The sequence below is a fragment of the Diadema setosum genome, unplaced genomic scaffold (genome assembly GCF_964275005.1).
Source record: "Diadema setosum unplaced genomic scaffold, eeDiaSeto1 scaffold_50, whole genome shotgun sequence".
NCBI classification, from domain to species: domain Eukaryota; kingdom Metazoa; phylum Echinodermata; class Echinoidea; order Diadematoida; family Diadematidae; genus Diadema; species Diadema setosum.
In genome coordinates, this window is record NW_027307676.1 from 146,696 (window position 1) to 162,219 (window position 15,524).

At 38.9% G+C, this 15,524-nt stretch overlaps 1 protein-coding gene across 1 annotated transcript in view; it reads right to left on the reverse strand.

Annotated features, from left to right (window-relative positions):
* Positions 1 to 206: 206 nt before the first annotated feature.
* Positions 207 to 15,524, reverse strand: part of LOC140245879 (trifunctional enzyme subunit alpha, mitochondrial-like) — a 29,980-nt gene continuing 14,662 nt past the window's right edge. Inside the window, exons 12-20 of the mRNA XM_072325362.1 lie at positions 14,963 to 15,144; positions 14,399 to 14,434; positions 13,741 to 13,876; positions 10,246 to 10,332; positions 9,198 to 9,407; positions 5,716 to 5,911; positions 4,771 to 4,973; positions 1,692 to 1,746; positions 207 to 1,005 (exon numbers count right to left, since the gene is read on the reverse strand). Of these exons, the coding sequence (XP_072181463.1) occupies positions 857 to 1,005; positions 1,692 to 1,746; positions 4,771 to 4,973; positions 5,716 to 5,911; positions 9,198 to 9,407; positions 10,246 to 10,332; positions 13,741 to 13,876; positions 14,399 to 14,434; positions 14,963 to 15,144 (1,254 nt within the window). The 3' untranslated portion in view covers positions 207 to 856. The remainder of the gene's footprint in view (positions 1,006 to 1,691; positions 1,747 to 4,770; positions 4,974 to 5,715; positions 5,912 to 9,197; positions 9,408 to 10,245; positions 10,333 to 13,740; positions 13,877 to 14,398; positions 14,435 to 14,962; positions 15,145 to 15,524) is intronic.

Sequence of the window (15,524 nt, forward strand, 5' to 3'; positions counted from 1 at the left end):
AGATATTGCGACATCTCTGCATTGAATAGATGTGCAGAATGTAACAAATCCGTGTGCATTGCAAATGACTCACATGCTGTTCAGAAACACACTCAAGCTTCAGTAGACACATCACCAATACACTTTCCTTTTTTCCTAGCACTTCTGCAAAGTGTAAAAAAAAAAAAAATGTTGGAAACAGGAAAAGAGAGACCTCTGAACCACACTGATGTTCAAAGATTTTAATTTGGTCTACAATATCTAAAGGCATGTACAATGAAAACCATAATAAATTAAATCTCTGCAGAAAGAAAGCAAATATCTCTTCTAGGGAATATTTCAGATCAAGTAATACAAAATATTACATGAAAACCCTAGTTTGTTTTTCTCAGACTGAGAGTTTTATGCATTCAATCATGCCAAAGCTACACTGCTTAATTCTCTTATTAAAGTTGATATTTCAAACTTGTAGAAGTTGAGGATTCATTGGTATTTGGGGAACTGTGCTGATTTGTATGGTGCTTCTTTATGACGAAGTTAACTGAATAAGTTAAACTTAACTTTCCTAAATAATACATTTTATGCAAAAAAGAAATATCAACACACCATATGCTGTTCAGATTACTGTTTTGCTTCACTGAAACAAACTTGTCACATTTCTGTACAAACATAAAACAGCCTTTCAGTGCTGAAAATAATAGTTACTCTTCTTACTTGTTTTTTGAACATTACCCTTTGGAAGAAGTAAGTTCATTGGATTGTTAGATCATTTTTAATGTTTGTTTTAATTTTCGGTTAAATACATACATCCTAGGCTCAAATAGCTTTTCATTTCACGCATGAATGATTTGCATTTTCTTGTTCTCAATCTTTGCATCTATTGTGAGTGGAATTTCTTGGTCTTGTCTGCTGCGTGGTCTCGCAACAACTGGCAGGGTTCAAAGGCTGAGCCGTAGGCGGCCGCGAAGCGCTCCATGTGTGCAACGATTTTGTCAGCGCCGTAGGTGTCTGTGTAGCGGAATGGACCTTTGGATAAAAAGACAGACAAAAATGATGAATGTGATAACACATTGGGAAGATCAGACAGGTACAAACATAATATGCACATCATTTTGAAGCCGCAAAAGTGCAGTTGGGTGCATACCAAATTTGTGTTCAGACAGAAATGTTCCAGAAAGTTTGTTGGAACTGTTTTTATCAGCTGATGTCATTCGGACATCTCCAAATTCAGAAATTCAGGGCAGCGACAGTTCATGGACTCTACGAAAACCTGCTAACAACTATGCATTCTATCAGCTACTCATTCAGGGGAACCTTGGGTAAGGGGTTGGATATAAAGTAGTAGGAATCTGATTTTAATTACAAGCAGATATTTTCAGAGCCCCAAAACAAAAAAGAAATGTCCAAGATCCTCAAATATTATAAATATATATGTACATATATAACAAAATATTTTCCCTTTTTTTTTTGGGGGGGGGGAGGGGGGTGGGAGGAATGTGCCATAGTGGTTGATTTAAACAGATTATTATATGCTATGAATACATTGTAGAACATAGAGCAAAATCTCTTTTACCTCATCCACTAATGACACACAGACCTACGAAAGCTGTGAAATATGATCCAAATATCACATAAACTATCTTTCTTTATACTCTTTATATCTACATTTCCTCTCATATCTCTCTTTCATGAGAAAGGAAAGGGTAATGTACCTCCAAGGAAGGGTGGGAAACCAAGGCCGAATACAGCACCAATGTCACCCTCGACCTTCGAGAGAGAGAGAAAGGGAAGTTGGATTCAGATTCACAAGATAAAATGTTATTGCAATATTTCATTAAATTCAACAATCACTGCATTGCACTGGTAAGAAGAGGAAGAAAAGAAATGATGTTGTTGAAATACATTTATCTTACTTTTATACATACATTGTATACCCCACATTACAATTATCTAACCATTGGTACATTTACTATTGCTAACAATGAACTAGCACCTGTGTTGAAATAAACTTGCATCAATGGAAGGTGAATTTGACAGTAGCCATTCACCTTAGAACCACACATTATATGTCTATGAAAGCCCTTGAATACTGAGGAAAACAGAAATGAAAATTAAATGTCAATACAATGCATTGAATACTGTATGTTACACAAGATATGTACTGCTGTCGATTTTACTATCAAATGAACTATTATTCTCTACATTCAAAACATTTGTTATGACACGTTGCATACAAACATTCCTATAGAGTCTTGATTGTGTGGACATGACAAGGTGAGGCAAATATCGTTTTCTTGTACGGATGACAATTTCTGATAGAAGAGCACATTGATGTGGATGTTCCCAGGCTGCAAATATTCACATATTAAATCATGAAATGTCCATAGGAGCTATCAGGGAGACATTACGGAGCTTTAGATTTTCACGATGCAGATGTTCAGAGGGAAAAAAAAAATGTTTTGCCCCATGCACACATTTGCTTTAATAAAAAAATCGGCCTTGTGTCATCTGAGTTTGCATGGTCGGTTCGGGGCCATTTTTGCGCCTGCTCAATCCATGACGCAGAGAGCTACTTGATGCATGGATCATATTGGGGCGCCATTTTACTTTAGCACAGGTTGCGTGCTCTTGTACTCTTAACCCTAAAAAGACTGGGGGGGGGGGGGGGCCTAAAAGGCCCCCCCCTCGACATTTCGCGCGACTACTCTGCAACACGCAATGCTCTCGCCGCGATGCTCTATGACTTTTTTCGTTCGAGTTTCCCGCACATTTTGACGCCAAATTTGTGATGCCCGGGGGTACGGTTCTGAAGTTACATAACTTTTTGTACATGCACGTGAGGCCGAAAATGGCTCAAAAATGTGATTTTGTGTACAAAGTCAAATTAATGCAAATTGAGTTTTTTCACATGGTTCATATAAATATGCTTATTTTTACTCTCAATGGCTAAAATTAATTTGTTTTAGGAGTATTATGCTTCAAAAAGTGCCTGCCACAAATTTTGTTAAAAAAACAATAAAAACAAAAGGTCGAAAAAACAAAGAAATACATAAGAAATTCATAAAACAATAAAATAAATAAGAAATTAATTTTGATACCGAATTTTTTTTCAAGTACATTTGCTAAGAATGCCACAAAGAATAATTAGACCAAAAATGAGCAATTTTGGAGCTTTATTTACTGATTTAGGTCAAAGAGTCTGATTTCTCGCATAAATTAGCATAATTAATCAAAATAAAATAAAAGAAGACTATTTTGGAAAATTTAAATATATGATCTTGTAGATTACATCGCACACTACCATTGTGCAAATTTCCGCGGCGATCGCGCGATCCACGGCCGAGATCTTATGGGGGGCCCTTTAGGCCCCCCCCCAGTCTTTCGAGCCACCAAAATAGCCCAGTCTATTTAGGGTTAAGCCACCCTGCAACATGACGCATGGAGAGAGGAGAAAGGACAATGCAATCATCATCCTAAACGTCCGCATTGCAAATCTAAAGCTCCCTATTTGTGAGTAACTGACACCTCATTAGACAATGAAAATCCAAAATCAGGATATCTTTCGGGATACACGTGTAGGTTTTGCTGTTTTTTGGAGCCTCCTGTAGAATCACAAAGAATCAGTGGATTTGATGTGAGTTTGCTCACCACACAAGCATGGGGATTTATCATTACTTACATGTTCATAGTGATATGTGACATTTTGCTCATAGGGTACATGTAATTTTTACTTGCTTATATTATGTTCCACATGTACAACATGTACAAAAAAGTTGTACATACACATTTTCGTTTACTTTTTTTCTCTTCCTCATGTGAGCATAAAGAACATAATAGGAGCATTTTCCTGCATTCTTCCTTTGGTTTCTACAGTGTATATTTATCTTCTCTCTTGTTGCAATCTTGCCCTAAAAGACAGAACAACCCTTTGATTCTTGACCCTAAGGGTCAAGAGTTAACCCTAACTAGGCCGGGGGGGGGGGGGGGGGCCTCCGAGGCCCCCCCCTCAACGTTCCGCGCGATGTATCGCAATCGAAAAAAGCTATCGCCGCGACGTTTCATGGCTTTTTTCTTTAGAGTCTCCCGCATCTTTTGACACCAAATTTGTGACGCCCGGGCGCGCGGTTCCGAAGTTATGCATAAATATGTACATATGCATGTCAGACCAAAAATTGCTCAAAAACGTTAATTCATGTACAATTTCAATGCAAACTGTGCTTACTGGCAAATTTCATAAAAGCATGATTATTTTGGTGTTTTATTGATTAAAATCAATGAATAACACATTTTCTTGTTCGGAGCGATGTTGCGGACAAATTTCATCAAAAAAACAATGAAAAACATAAAGTCGAAAAAACAAAGAAATACATAAGAAATTCAAAAAAACAATAAAATACTTAAGAATTTTTTCTGATCTCACAATTTTTTTTTATTACATTTGCTAAGGAAACTAAAAAGAATATTTACACAAAAAATGGGCCTGTTTTGAGTTTTTTTTGTGATTTATACCAAATAGTCTGATTTTATGCATCATCATGCATAAATTAGCATAATTTAGCATAAATGATGATTTTTTGAAAAATTAACTTCACGGTATTTTAGATTACATCATAGGCAATGTGTGTGCCAATTTTCGTCGCGATCGCGCGGTCGACGGCCGAGATCTGGAGGGGGGGCCTGGGAGGCCCCCCCCCCCCCCCCCCGGCTCTATCAACTACCTAAATAGCCCGGCCTAGTTAGGGTTAAGGGTCAAGAGTCAAAGGTCAAGGGTCAATCTTCATCCACACTTACGGGATCCCTGAGGATGCCTTCCTGTAGGCAGAGGACGGCCTCGTTGACGAATCGTGTCACCATCCTCATCTGCACATCTTCCACGCTGTTAAAGCCCTTGGACGGCAGAGCATACTTCTTGAGGATCTCCTCGGCACCGGAGTTTACGTCCCGTTCCTTCGACTTGCCGCTGTAGTCGAATATGCCCTTTCCTGACTTGCGACCTAAAATGATTACACCGCAAAAAAAAGCTATCTTCAGTATTCATTGACTTAAGTACATGTACATGGTAAGGAACAGAGCAGCCCAGGCCAAGGTGAGCATACTGTAAAACCTGAAACAATAGCTGCATGAAACTTTGCGAATTGGAGCTGACGGCCTTTTTTAAGGCTTGAAACTTTTGTCAATTGGCAACTGGCATTCACTTTATTGTGTATAGACAAAAACTTTCATGTGCATTTTTCTCTCAACAGTCTTGACACCTTCTGATTCTTGGTACCTTCGGAGGTGATGCGTGTTGATGCGGGTAACACATCAAAATTTTTCCCAAAAAGAAACACATTGGGTAGTGGGTGATGTGAGATCACGCCACGATGCATGGGATGGTTTTCAGTAAAAGCAGAGCAAGTACAGAAATTTAAAGTGCTCAAGTAGTCTCGACTTCTTACTGGCAGATTACACTTGTTATTTAATTGATCATACAATGTAAGTCAGTGCACATGTGACCTGATCTGTGACCCTATGTGTGATTTCCTGATTCACTGCATTTTGCAAGTCCCCTTGTGTTACCTTGTGTCACCACGTACACCACATATTCTATATCTCAGTAGAAACAGTTCAGGTAGAAGTTAAATATGAGGTGATGCCACTGACAAAAATTCACAGTGACGCAAATTATACAAGGTGTCCAGTATAAACACACACAAGGAGTTCCAAGGATTCTGTAGGGAAAAGACACACACTCACCATGGAAGCCTGCGTCTACCATGTCTTTCAGCATGGCCACGTCGCCTCCTGCAAATCTCTCGCCAAACTTCTGGCCGAGATCAGCGGCGATGTGCTGTGCGACGTCGAGGCCCACCTCGTCAGCCAGCGTGGCGACTCCGACGGGGAAGCCGAAGGAGGTGCTGGCCTTGTCCATTTCCTTGGGTCCAAAACCCTCCTGTCATCACAGAAAGATAGAAGATGGTTGTTTAAAGGACAAGTCCAACTTCATAATAATACATGTGGATTGAGTGAATGCAGCAAATAGTAGAATGCATCAGTGAAGGTTTGCTAGGGAAAATCGGATAATCTATTCAAAAGTTATGAATCTTTTATGTTTTTGCGCAGTCACTGCTGGGTGAGAGGACTACTACAATAGTGTATGATGTCGCATGTGTAGAACAATATAAGGAAAATAGAAGAGAATTTCACAAAATTTGATTTTTAGAATAAAGTACACATTTCCTCAACTTGTCACTGACATACAAGAGTAATATTATTCCCCCTGCCTTCTGAAAGAGGCAAGTCAAGTGTTCTTTTATAATGCAAGAGAAGTGAAAATATGTTGAATTTTAAAAATGTTTTCTTTATATCGTTAAACACACGTGACATCACAAGTTGTAGTAGTCTTCTCATCCAGCAGTAGTGACTGTGCAGAAACTTCAAAAATTCATAGCTTGATTTTCCTTAAAGGGACTGTACAGTACAGGTTGAGGTAGGAATTCATGTTTTGAACTTTCCTAAGTGAGATAATGAAAAGCCTCTTATGAAATATGAAAGAGCATGTAATTTTAAGAAGGATTCAACATTTATTCGATGAAAATTGGTTTTGAAATGGCTAAGATATCAAAAAAAGTGCTAATAATAAAAGGTGACATGCAACAACTTTATTAGGATATCTTTGTTTCACCTTGTTTCTGGATATCTCAGCCATTTCAAAACCGATTTTCTTCAAATAAACTTTGATACCCCTTAGAACTGCATGCTCTTTGACATCTCATAGAGTAGTTTCTGAATATCTCGCAAAACGTTAAAAGCTAAATCTTCACCTCGACCAGAACTGCACACACCCTTTAAACTCTCACTGATGTGTTCTACTAATAATGCTGCATTCACTCAATCCACATGTCTATGAAGGTGAAATTCTCCTTTAAATTAAACTAGTTACTTGTACATAGTTTAACCCTAATCAGGCTGGGCTTTTTTGGCTATGCTATATCTGGGGGGGGGGGGGGGGGGGGGCGGATTCCGCCCCCCTTCAGATCTCGCCTATGGAACGCGTGATCGCGCCAAAAATCGGCACACGCGACGCCCGCGACGTATACTATCAAAATGTATGGTTACTTTCTCCGAAAAATTTTTCTTATATTTTATATTAATTAATTATTGTAATTTATGCATAAAATCAGTTTTGGGCTCTAAATCACTTATTAATGCTCTAATCAAGCTAATTTCTTTTTAAAAATGTTTCTTGTATCATTCTCCTGAGACATAGGATAAAAAAAAATCTGCATCGAAATTAATTTCTTATGTATTTGATTGTTTTTTTGAATTTCTTATGTATTTCCTTGTTTTTCGACCTTTTGTTTTTGTTTGTTTTTTCGCCAAAATTTGTCACAGACATTTTTCGAAGCTTTATTATGCTAAAAATAAATTAATTTCGTCCATTTTAAGTCAAGATATGAATTTTTATGTGAATTAATTGAAAAAACACAATTTGCATTGGATTTGTACACAAAATCACGTTTTGGAGCAATTTTGGGGTTGACAAATTTTTTTCGAACGGGCGTCGCGTCAAAACGGTACGCGCGGGCGCAACAATTTTGATCTCAAAAGTTGCGCGATACTTGAAAGAAAAAGTCATGAAACATCGCGGCGGGAGCTTATCGCGCTGCGAAGATATTGCGCGAAACGTCGAGGGGGGGGGGGGCGGATTCCGCCCCCCCAGCCTGATTAGGGTTAAAAGAGCGAAAAAGTCAGCCAGTAAAAAAACAAACAAGAAGACACTATTCTATAATACATATTCCAACCTCTTCTTGGTACACCAGATGAGGGCTCACTGCATGCTCAGCCCCCCCCCCCCCACTCATGCTGTTGCTATTTCATTCTTTTCCTTTCTTTATCCCTCTGTTGTTCCTCATTTTGTTTGATGTTGCCTCCCTATTCACCTTATCCTTCAAAGGTTGCCCCCTTGGTCCTCCTGATCATCACTATTAGGAACCCTCCTCCGCCTTTTGTCTGTCCACCCTCCTGCTCTAATCCCCCTCCCTTTACCTGTTGGGCTCCTTGCCCATGATTTCCTATTCTCTCCTTTTGTTTTCTTTGTTGTGTGTCACCAGCCCTAACCTGACTGTTCTTGTTGTGTGTAGTCTTTATTTGTGATTGCTTTCCCTGCCTGTTTGTCAATTTGCCTCTCATGAGGATACTGCTAGGATCAAAAGCTCAGGCCCCCTTTGACTCCATTTTACTACATTTGGCTTGCCACTATTGGATGAGCAATTTTCAGCAGCCTTTTTTTTTAGTAGACATAGATAAAGAAGACTGACAAACACAACAGTAATAGTGAAATAGAAAGAAAGAAGGTGAAGGTATAAATGACTACTAAGGAAAAGATAGAAATGAAGAATAGCATTAACCCTAACTAGGCCGGGGGGGGGGGGCCCTCCGAGGCCCCCCCCTCGACGTTTCGCGCTATGTATCGCTATCGCGAGAAGCTATCGTCGCGACGTTTCATGACTTTTTTCTTTCGAGTCTCCCGCATCTTTTGACACCAAATTTGCGATACCCGGGCGCGCCGTTCCGAAGTTGCGCATAAATATGCACGTGCATGTCAGACCAAAAATTGCTCAAAAACGTGAATTCGTGTACAATTTCAATGCAAACTGTGTTTACAGGCAAATTTCATAAAAGCATGATTATTTGGGGGTTTTGTTGATTAAAATCTTTTCTTGCTCGGAACAATGTTGCGGACAAATTTCATCGAAAAAACAATGAAAAACATAAAGCAGAAAAAACAATGAAATAGATAAGAAATTCAAAAAACAATAAAATACTTAGGAAATTTTTTTTGATTGCGCAATTTTTTCTCTTACATTTGCTAAGGACACTAAAAAGAATATTTACACAAACAATTTGCCTGTTTTGAGCTTTATTTAGTGATTTATACCAATTTGTCTGATTTCATGTATCATTATGCATAAATTAGCTAAATTTAGTGAAAATGGTAATTTTTGCAAAAATTAACTTCATGGTACTTTAGATTACATCATAGGCAATGTGTGTGCCAATTTTCGTCGCGATAGCGCGGTCGACGGCCGAGATCTGGAGGGGGGGGGGCCTGGGAGGCCCTCCCCCCCACCCGGCTCTATCATCTATCTAAATAGCCCGGCCTAGTTAGGGTTAAGAAGAAATCGATGGATGACAAGGAATAGAAGAGTAGGAGGGTGAAAAAGGTAAGTGCAAACCTGGAGAATCCTCATGGTCTCAGAGAGTGTTGGAGCCAGTATCCTGGTGGTGTAGAATCCCGGTCCGTCGCCAACGGTGATGATGATCTTGCCCTGCCTGAGGCCCACCTCCACTGCTGCTGCTGCCGTGTCCTTGGATGTTTGGGGCGTGGTGATGATCTCCAGCAGCTGCATCTTGTCTACTGGGGAGAAGTAGTGCATGCCTACAACCTGCCGGGAGCAGAAAGGAGGATAATACTGTATAATTCTTTATCCCACATCACAGTCATGTTTACATGCTCATTCAAAAGCACATTTGTGTCTGCAGGTGACGTGACATTTGTTACTACGACAACTGCTTTCTATCTGGTCTTATTTTCTCCAAGGACTATAGCGTTAGGGTTAGGGTTGTGATAGGGTTTTAGGTTTAGTTTGATGGAAGGATTAGGACTAGGTTTAAAGTTATGTTTGTGGGTAGAATTTATGTTTGGCTCAGTGCGCAGATAGTTCATGGGAGCATTTGTCGCAGGAGATAAATATAATGGAACCACATTATTTTTGTTTCTGATCCAGAGTCAAACAAAAACACCATGTTTTTGTGCTTTTTGTTCTGTGCATTGCTGCTAAAGTAAAGTGTTGCAGCAGTCATTGCCAGGACAATATCATGGGTTTTCAAGGCCTTGGCATGGCAGGAAGACACTGCATCACCCCCCCCCCCCCCCATTTACAATGTACACACACACACACACACACTTCACACTTATTCAAACTCTATGGAGTGAACTTCTACTTTTTTAAAAGGTTTTGTCTCAAGTCACTGCATTGAGAGTAAAGAGTTGGGGAGGATCTCCTAATAAAGAAAGAACCTTCTTATAAGCCGGTCGCATATAACAAAACCCTCTTTACAACAAGGTGATCTTGCATGTTCCCATTCTTGATACTTCATACTTATATGATATAGTGAGAATCCTAATGCAACAAGGTAATCATGATGGTTTTTAGGTTCTCATTACAACCAGGTTCCTTGAATGAAATGAACAGATTTAGGAGCATCATGAAATGTTTATACCTTTTCTGGTCTCTTGCTGGCCTTGGCGATGTCTGTGATTGGCAAGGCAGATGTGTTGGAAGCAAAGACACAATGGTCTGGAATGACCTAAGGGGACAGAACACGAGAACACAAGACATACATGTAAGAGAAAGAGTGTAAGAGAGTAGTGTTAATATGGCACTTTCAGATCGTATGAGAAATCCCTTCTTCAGCAAGCGTCATGAACAGGAATTGTGTCACTGTTTTGAAATATAAACAAGTTCTTGGAAAAGTCCCTCAAGCAAAAGGGGCATAAGTTCGTCATGAAATGGAAACATTTTAAAGATATCCTGCACTATATCCTGTATGAGGATGACATCTTGACTTGACTATTAGGTTTAATTGCAGACCACAGAAAGACATACAGTCCATTTAACAATAAACAAAATAGGTAGTAAAGTCATAAACCCCCACCACCCAACAGCGAAATTGCCCGACACACAAATTATCTGTACTCTTAATTAAAAAAAAAAAGAATCGAGTGAAAATATTCACTCTTGAAGGAGTGAATAACAGGCTTTCAAGCGGGATAATGTAAAAAAGTAGGAATAAAGTAGGAACAAAATCTCTAAAAAAGTAGGAAAAAGTAGGACATGAGAGGGAAAAAGTAGGGCATTAAAGAAAAAAAAGTAGGAATAAATCAGGACACGTGCAGGCTTTTTGGAGTAGTTTTCGTTGATACTCACCAGAACTCTTGATCAGTGGCGTATCTAGGGAAAACGGCGCCCGGGCAAGTGCGAAAATTGCGCCCCTAAATTTTGAAAAAGTGTTCAACCCAACCCCATCCCGGTAGGGACTTTAAAAAAAGTCCACATGATATGCTTTTTCAATAATAATAATAATAATAATTGCATTTATATGGCGCTTCATACTGACGTTTCTAAGCGCACTTTGCTACTCATACAAATAGACTAGAAAACACAATAACATTAACAAAATTAACATTAACAGTAACAAAGAAAAAAAAATACATGTGATATAATGGTACAATAATTGATAACTGTGTGCGCCTCCAGAAAAAAAAAAAAATTACAGCTGATTAAACAGGTGAGTTTTAAGGAGAATTTTAAATGATTTTTCAAGCACCTAAAAGGGGTCTTTTGAGGGTGATTTAAATGAAATAAATTTTGATGATTTTGGCGAGCGAGCGCAGCGAGCGAGCTGAACATTTTGTATTTCAGCTGACAAAACATGGGATTCTTGTCATTTTTTGCTTATTAAATCTTACAATTCCAATCAAGATATAGTGACGGCCTTATAGATAACGATTTATACCAACAAACTAAGGACTTGAAAAAATACTCTAAATTAGTATGCATGAGTGAAGCGAAATTTGTATTTGTTATTTCTGTGTCATCATCACGTTTTGTTCTTTTTTTTTTTTGCTAAATTTTGGCGAGCGAGCGCAGCGAGCGAGCCGAAAAATTTGTATTTCAGCTGACAAAACATGGATTCTTGTCATTTTTTTGCTTATTAAATCTTACAATTCTAATCAAGATATAGTGACGGCCTTATAGATAACGATTTATACCAACAAACTAAGGACTTGAAAAAAAAAAAAATCTCAATTAGTATGCGCGAGTGAGCAGAAATTTGCATATTTCTGCGTCATCATCACGTTTTGTTCTTATCTTTTTTGATAAATTTTGGCAAGCGAGCGCAGCGAGGGAGCCGAAAATTTTTGTATTTCAGCTGACAAAACATGGGATTCTTGTCATTTTTTGCTTATTAAATCTTACAATTCTAATCAAGATATAGTGACGGCCTTATAGATATAGATTCATACCAACAAACTAAGGACTTGAAAAAAATACTCTCAATTAGTATGCGTGAGTGAGCGGAAATTTGTATATTTCTGCGTCATCATCACGTTTTGTTCTTATCTTTTTTTTTGATAAATTTTGGCAAGTGAGCACAACGAGCGAGCCGAAAATGTTTGTATTTCAGCTTACAAACATGTCTTTTTTTTCTTTTTTGCTTATTAAATCTTACAATTCTAATCAAGATATAGTGACGGTCTGATTGATAACGATTCAGCCAACAAACTGAGGACTTGAGAAATATTCTAAATTAGTATGCGCGAGTGAGCCGAAATTTGTATATTTCTGCGTCATCATCACGTTTTGTTCTCATCTTTTTTTTTGGTTAAATTTTGGCGAGCGAGCGCAGCGAGCGAGCCGAAAATGTCTGTATATTCAGCTTACAAAACATGGATTCGGAATCTTGTGTGAACACAATAAACATTGTTATTTGTCCGCGTCATCATCATGTTTTGTTTTTATCTTGTTTGATTTGGTTTTCTGCCCCTCCCCCCTTCTCCCCCCCCCCACCCCGTCCGGGCGAGTTTTTTTTTTTTTCCTTCTTCTTCCTCTTCTTTTTTTCTTTTGTTTTCTTCTTTCTTTCTTTTTTCATTTTGTCCTTTTTTGCGCCCCCAAAGAGTGGCGCCCGGGCACGTGCCCCCTTGCCCCCCCCCCCCCCCCCCCAGATACGCCACTGCTACATGTAAATCTTAATTTGTACTCACAACCCTGCTGCCCCAGCCTCACTTTCTCACTTTTGCTCCTGTGGAGAGCCTGGTAATTTGAGCAATGATGAGAGCTGGATGAGCACTGCTCCATGTCCGAGGCTGTAATATCAGTGGGATCAATCACATCTGCACAGGAGCAAAAGCTGAGGCTGGCAGCAGTCTTGTGGTTGATTGGTTTGTGTTATCCCTCTTTCATGCTGAAGAGGCTCTCCCAACCAGTAAGAATCTGCAACTAGAGTCTACTCATCATTTCTGAATATCAACTATTCAAGTAGCCTTGCACATTTTTTTTTTTTTTTTTTTTGCGGGGTTTTTCATCAAAAAAGTAGGAAAAAGTAGGAAAAAGTAGGATTTTGAGCAAAAAAGTAGAAAAGTAGGACAGCAGTAAAAAAGTAGGAAAAAGTAGGAAAAGTAGGGCCACTTGAAAGCCTGGAATAACAAAAAAGTTATCTGAAAGCTCTTAATTACTGCATCTGTTTGTCATTACTGTAAAAGCAGAAATTTTCGCGCATTTCCGCAACCAGAAACTAGCGCGAAAATAAAAGCACACGAACATTTTTGCCTGCCATATGTTCCAGTAGTTGAGGTCTTGATTCCGTGGAACTAAAAACATGTGAAACTCTTCTTACCCCGCTGAATCTCTGTTACAACAAACATAGGTCATGTCTCAAAATTATCATCAACACCCTATTTGTTCAGCTGTATCAAAGAAATTTCAACGGAACAAGAAACAGGCAGTCCCAAGGACTTCTGAGATAATGGGAGTCACCTGTTACAATTAGCATTGTAATCACTGGCAGAAGAAGCAATAACCATGTCACAATCTATGATTTTCCACTATGACTATGAGATGTGCTGATACACTGTATCACTAAATCATATTTCTTGATTCATATAGTGAGAGTGTTATGTCAAAGCCCAAAGACATGTCATAAGACGATACTCACTGCCTCCACCTCTTTGATGACTCTGTGCTTGATGGCGAGATCCTCGAACACGGCCTCGATCACCATGTCACATTTGTTGAAGTTTGCGTAGTCGATCTGGCCGGTCACATTGGACATCAGTCGATCTCGCTCAAAGCTGAGCAACACCATGTGTCAGAGAAATTGAAAGTGGACATTCACTCATTAAGTCTTCATTAGGTGAGGAACTGAATGCTTCTGGCATGAAAACATAAATGTCTGAGGACGCTACTCGTCAACTTTGGAAAAGATGGAATGAGAAAGAGCTTGCATATAGCTTGGAATCAATCCATCACCTATTTGCTTGGAATCTTGCAGGAGTTAATACAATTTGTATCTTCCAGTCGTAGAGCAAATCACGTGCCGTCAATGTCTACTGGAAAAGATGTGAAGTTGTGTTTGCCTGACATACAGATAAACAAATGAAAAGCTCATATTGACATAAAATAAGATATCTTTGGAGAATTTATGATATGTATTTCATAAAGCAAATGCTTTGTACTCCGCAGAACTTTGGTGTCTTTCAACTATCATGATATCACTAATTTTCACAATCAGTCATTAAAAGGGTTTTAATATGAAATATCTTCAAGTAAGTCCAAGGGGGGGGGGGGGGTGAGGTGGGAGGGCTGGTACATACCTTGTTAATCGTTTCCTCTTCACCTTTCCATCCAAGCTATCAGGAAGAAAATGGGAAGAACAATAATTAAAAATACAACAATAAGCTCAAGCAGTTCAGCTGAACCTTATACACAAAACATACAAACAATATTAAACGAAGACACATGATTTCATGCCATTGTGAAAGCTGCATTTCCTCTCCAAGATATCTAGATATATATGTATTTTATGATATGACAACTATTAGACACCCTATGCAATACAACGGAAACCAAACAGACAGAAAGATAAACAGACAAAAAAACAACATCTTTCACAACCACGACATATATACAATGTATACAACCAAACACACCTCAACCACGTCTCATACACACAGTTCATCAGATTTCTTCATTTATTTTGTGCTAACATTCAAGTCTATCCTCATGGGCGAATAACAGGCACGAATAACCATTATTATTTCATACTACAAGAGAGCTACAAGATATATACCTAGAGTACTTGAGATCAGAAACACACGAGAAGAAACACAAACACGTACAGATATACATAAACACTACAATAAGAAAAATGTACAAACCCTTTGAAGATTTGCTGCTCTCCCCTGGCCAAACCTTGTAGCGACATGTCCTTGAGGAGGACATGCATACCCTTGTCGATGCTGACCTGGGCGACGCCGGCGCCCATCAGACCAGCTCCTAATACGGCCAAGGTCTCCACCTTCCTCTCTGGCTTCCCAAAGTTGTTCTTCTTGCACGCGACCTACGATAATAAAATAGGTCGAGTACGAAGAGTATACAAAGAGTGTACACCATACAGGGCAATAGTAATAAAGAATCATGTACGCAATGATAACTTTGGAACAACTAATACCACATGCTCTAAAGCCGAGTGCATTTTGGATGATATCAAAAAGTTATGGAGGGTAGATGATTTTACAGATGTCCAATCAAGTAGTGTGCCTTATTTGTTTTATAAAATTATGTGATTTAAATTCTACGGCAGCCATTTTTGCAAAATTTGCAGGCAGCACCAACTCCAAGCTACATTGTAACTGAACCACACAAACCACACAAACAAATGATGATAGAATAGGTTGAATAAGAATAGTATACGAGTATAAAAAAGAGTGCACACTATAC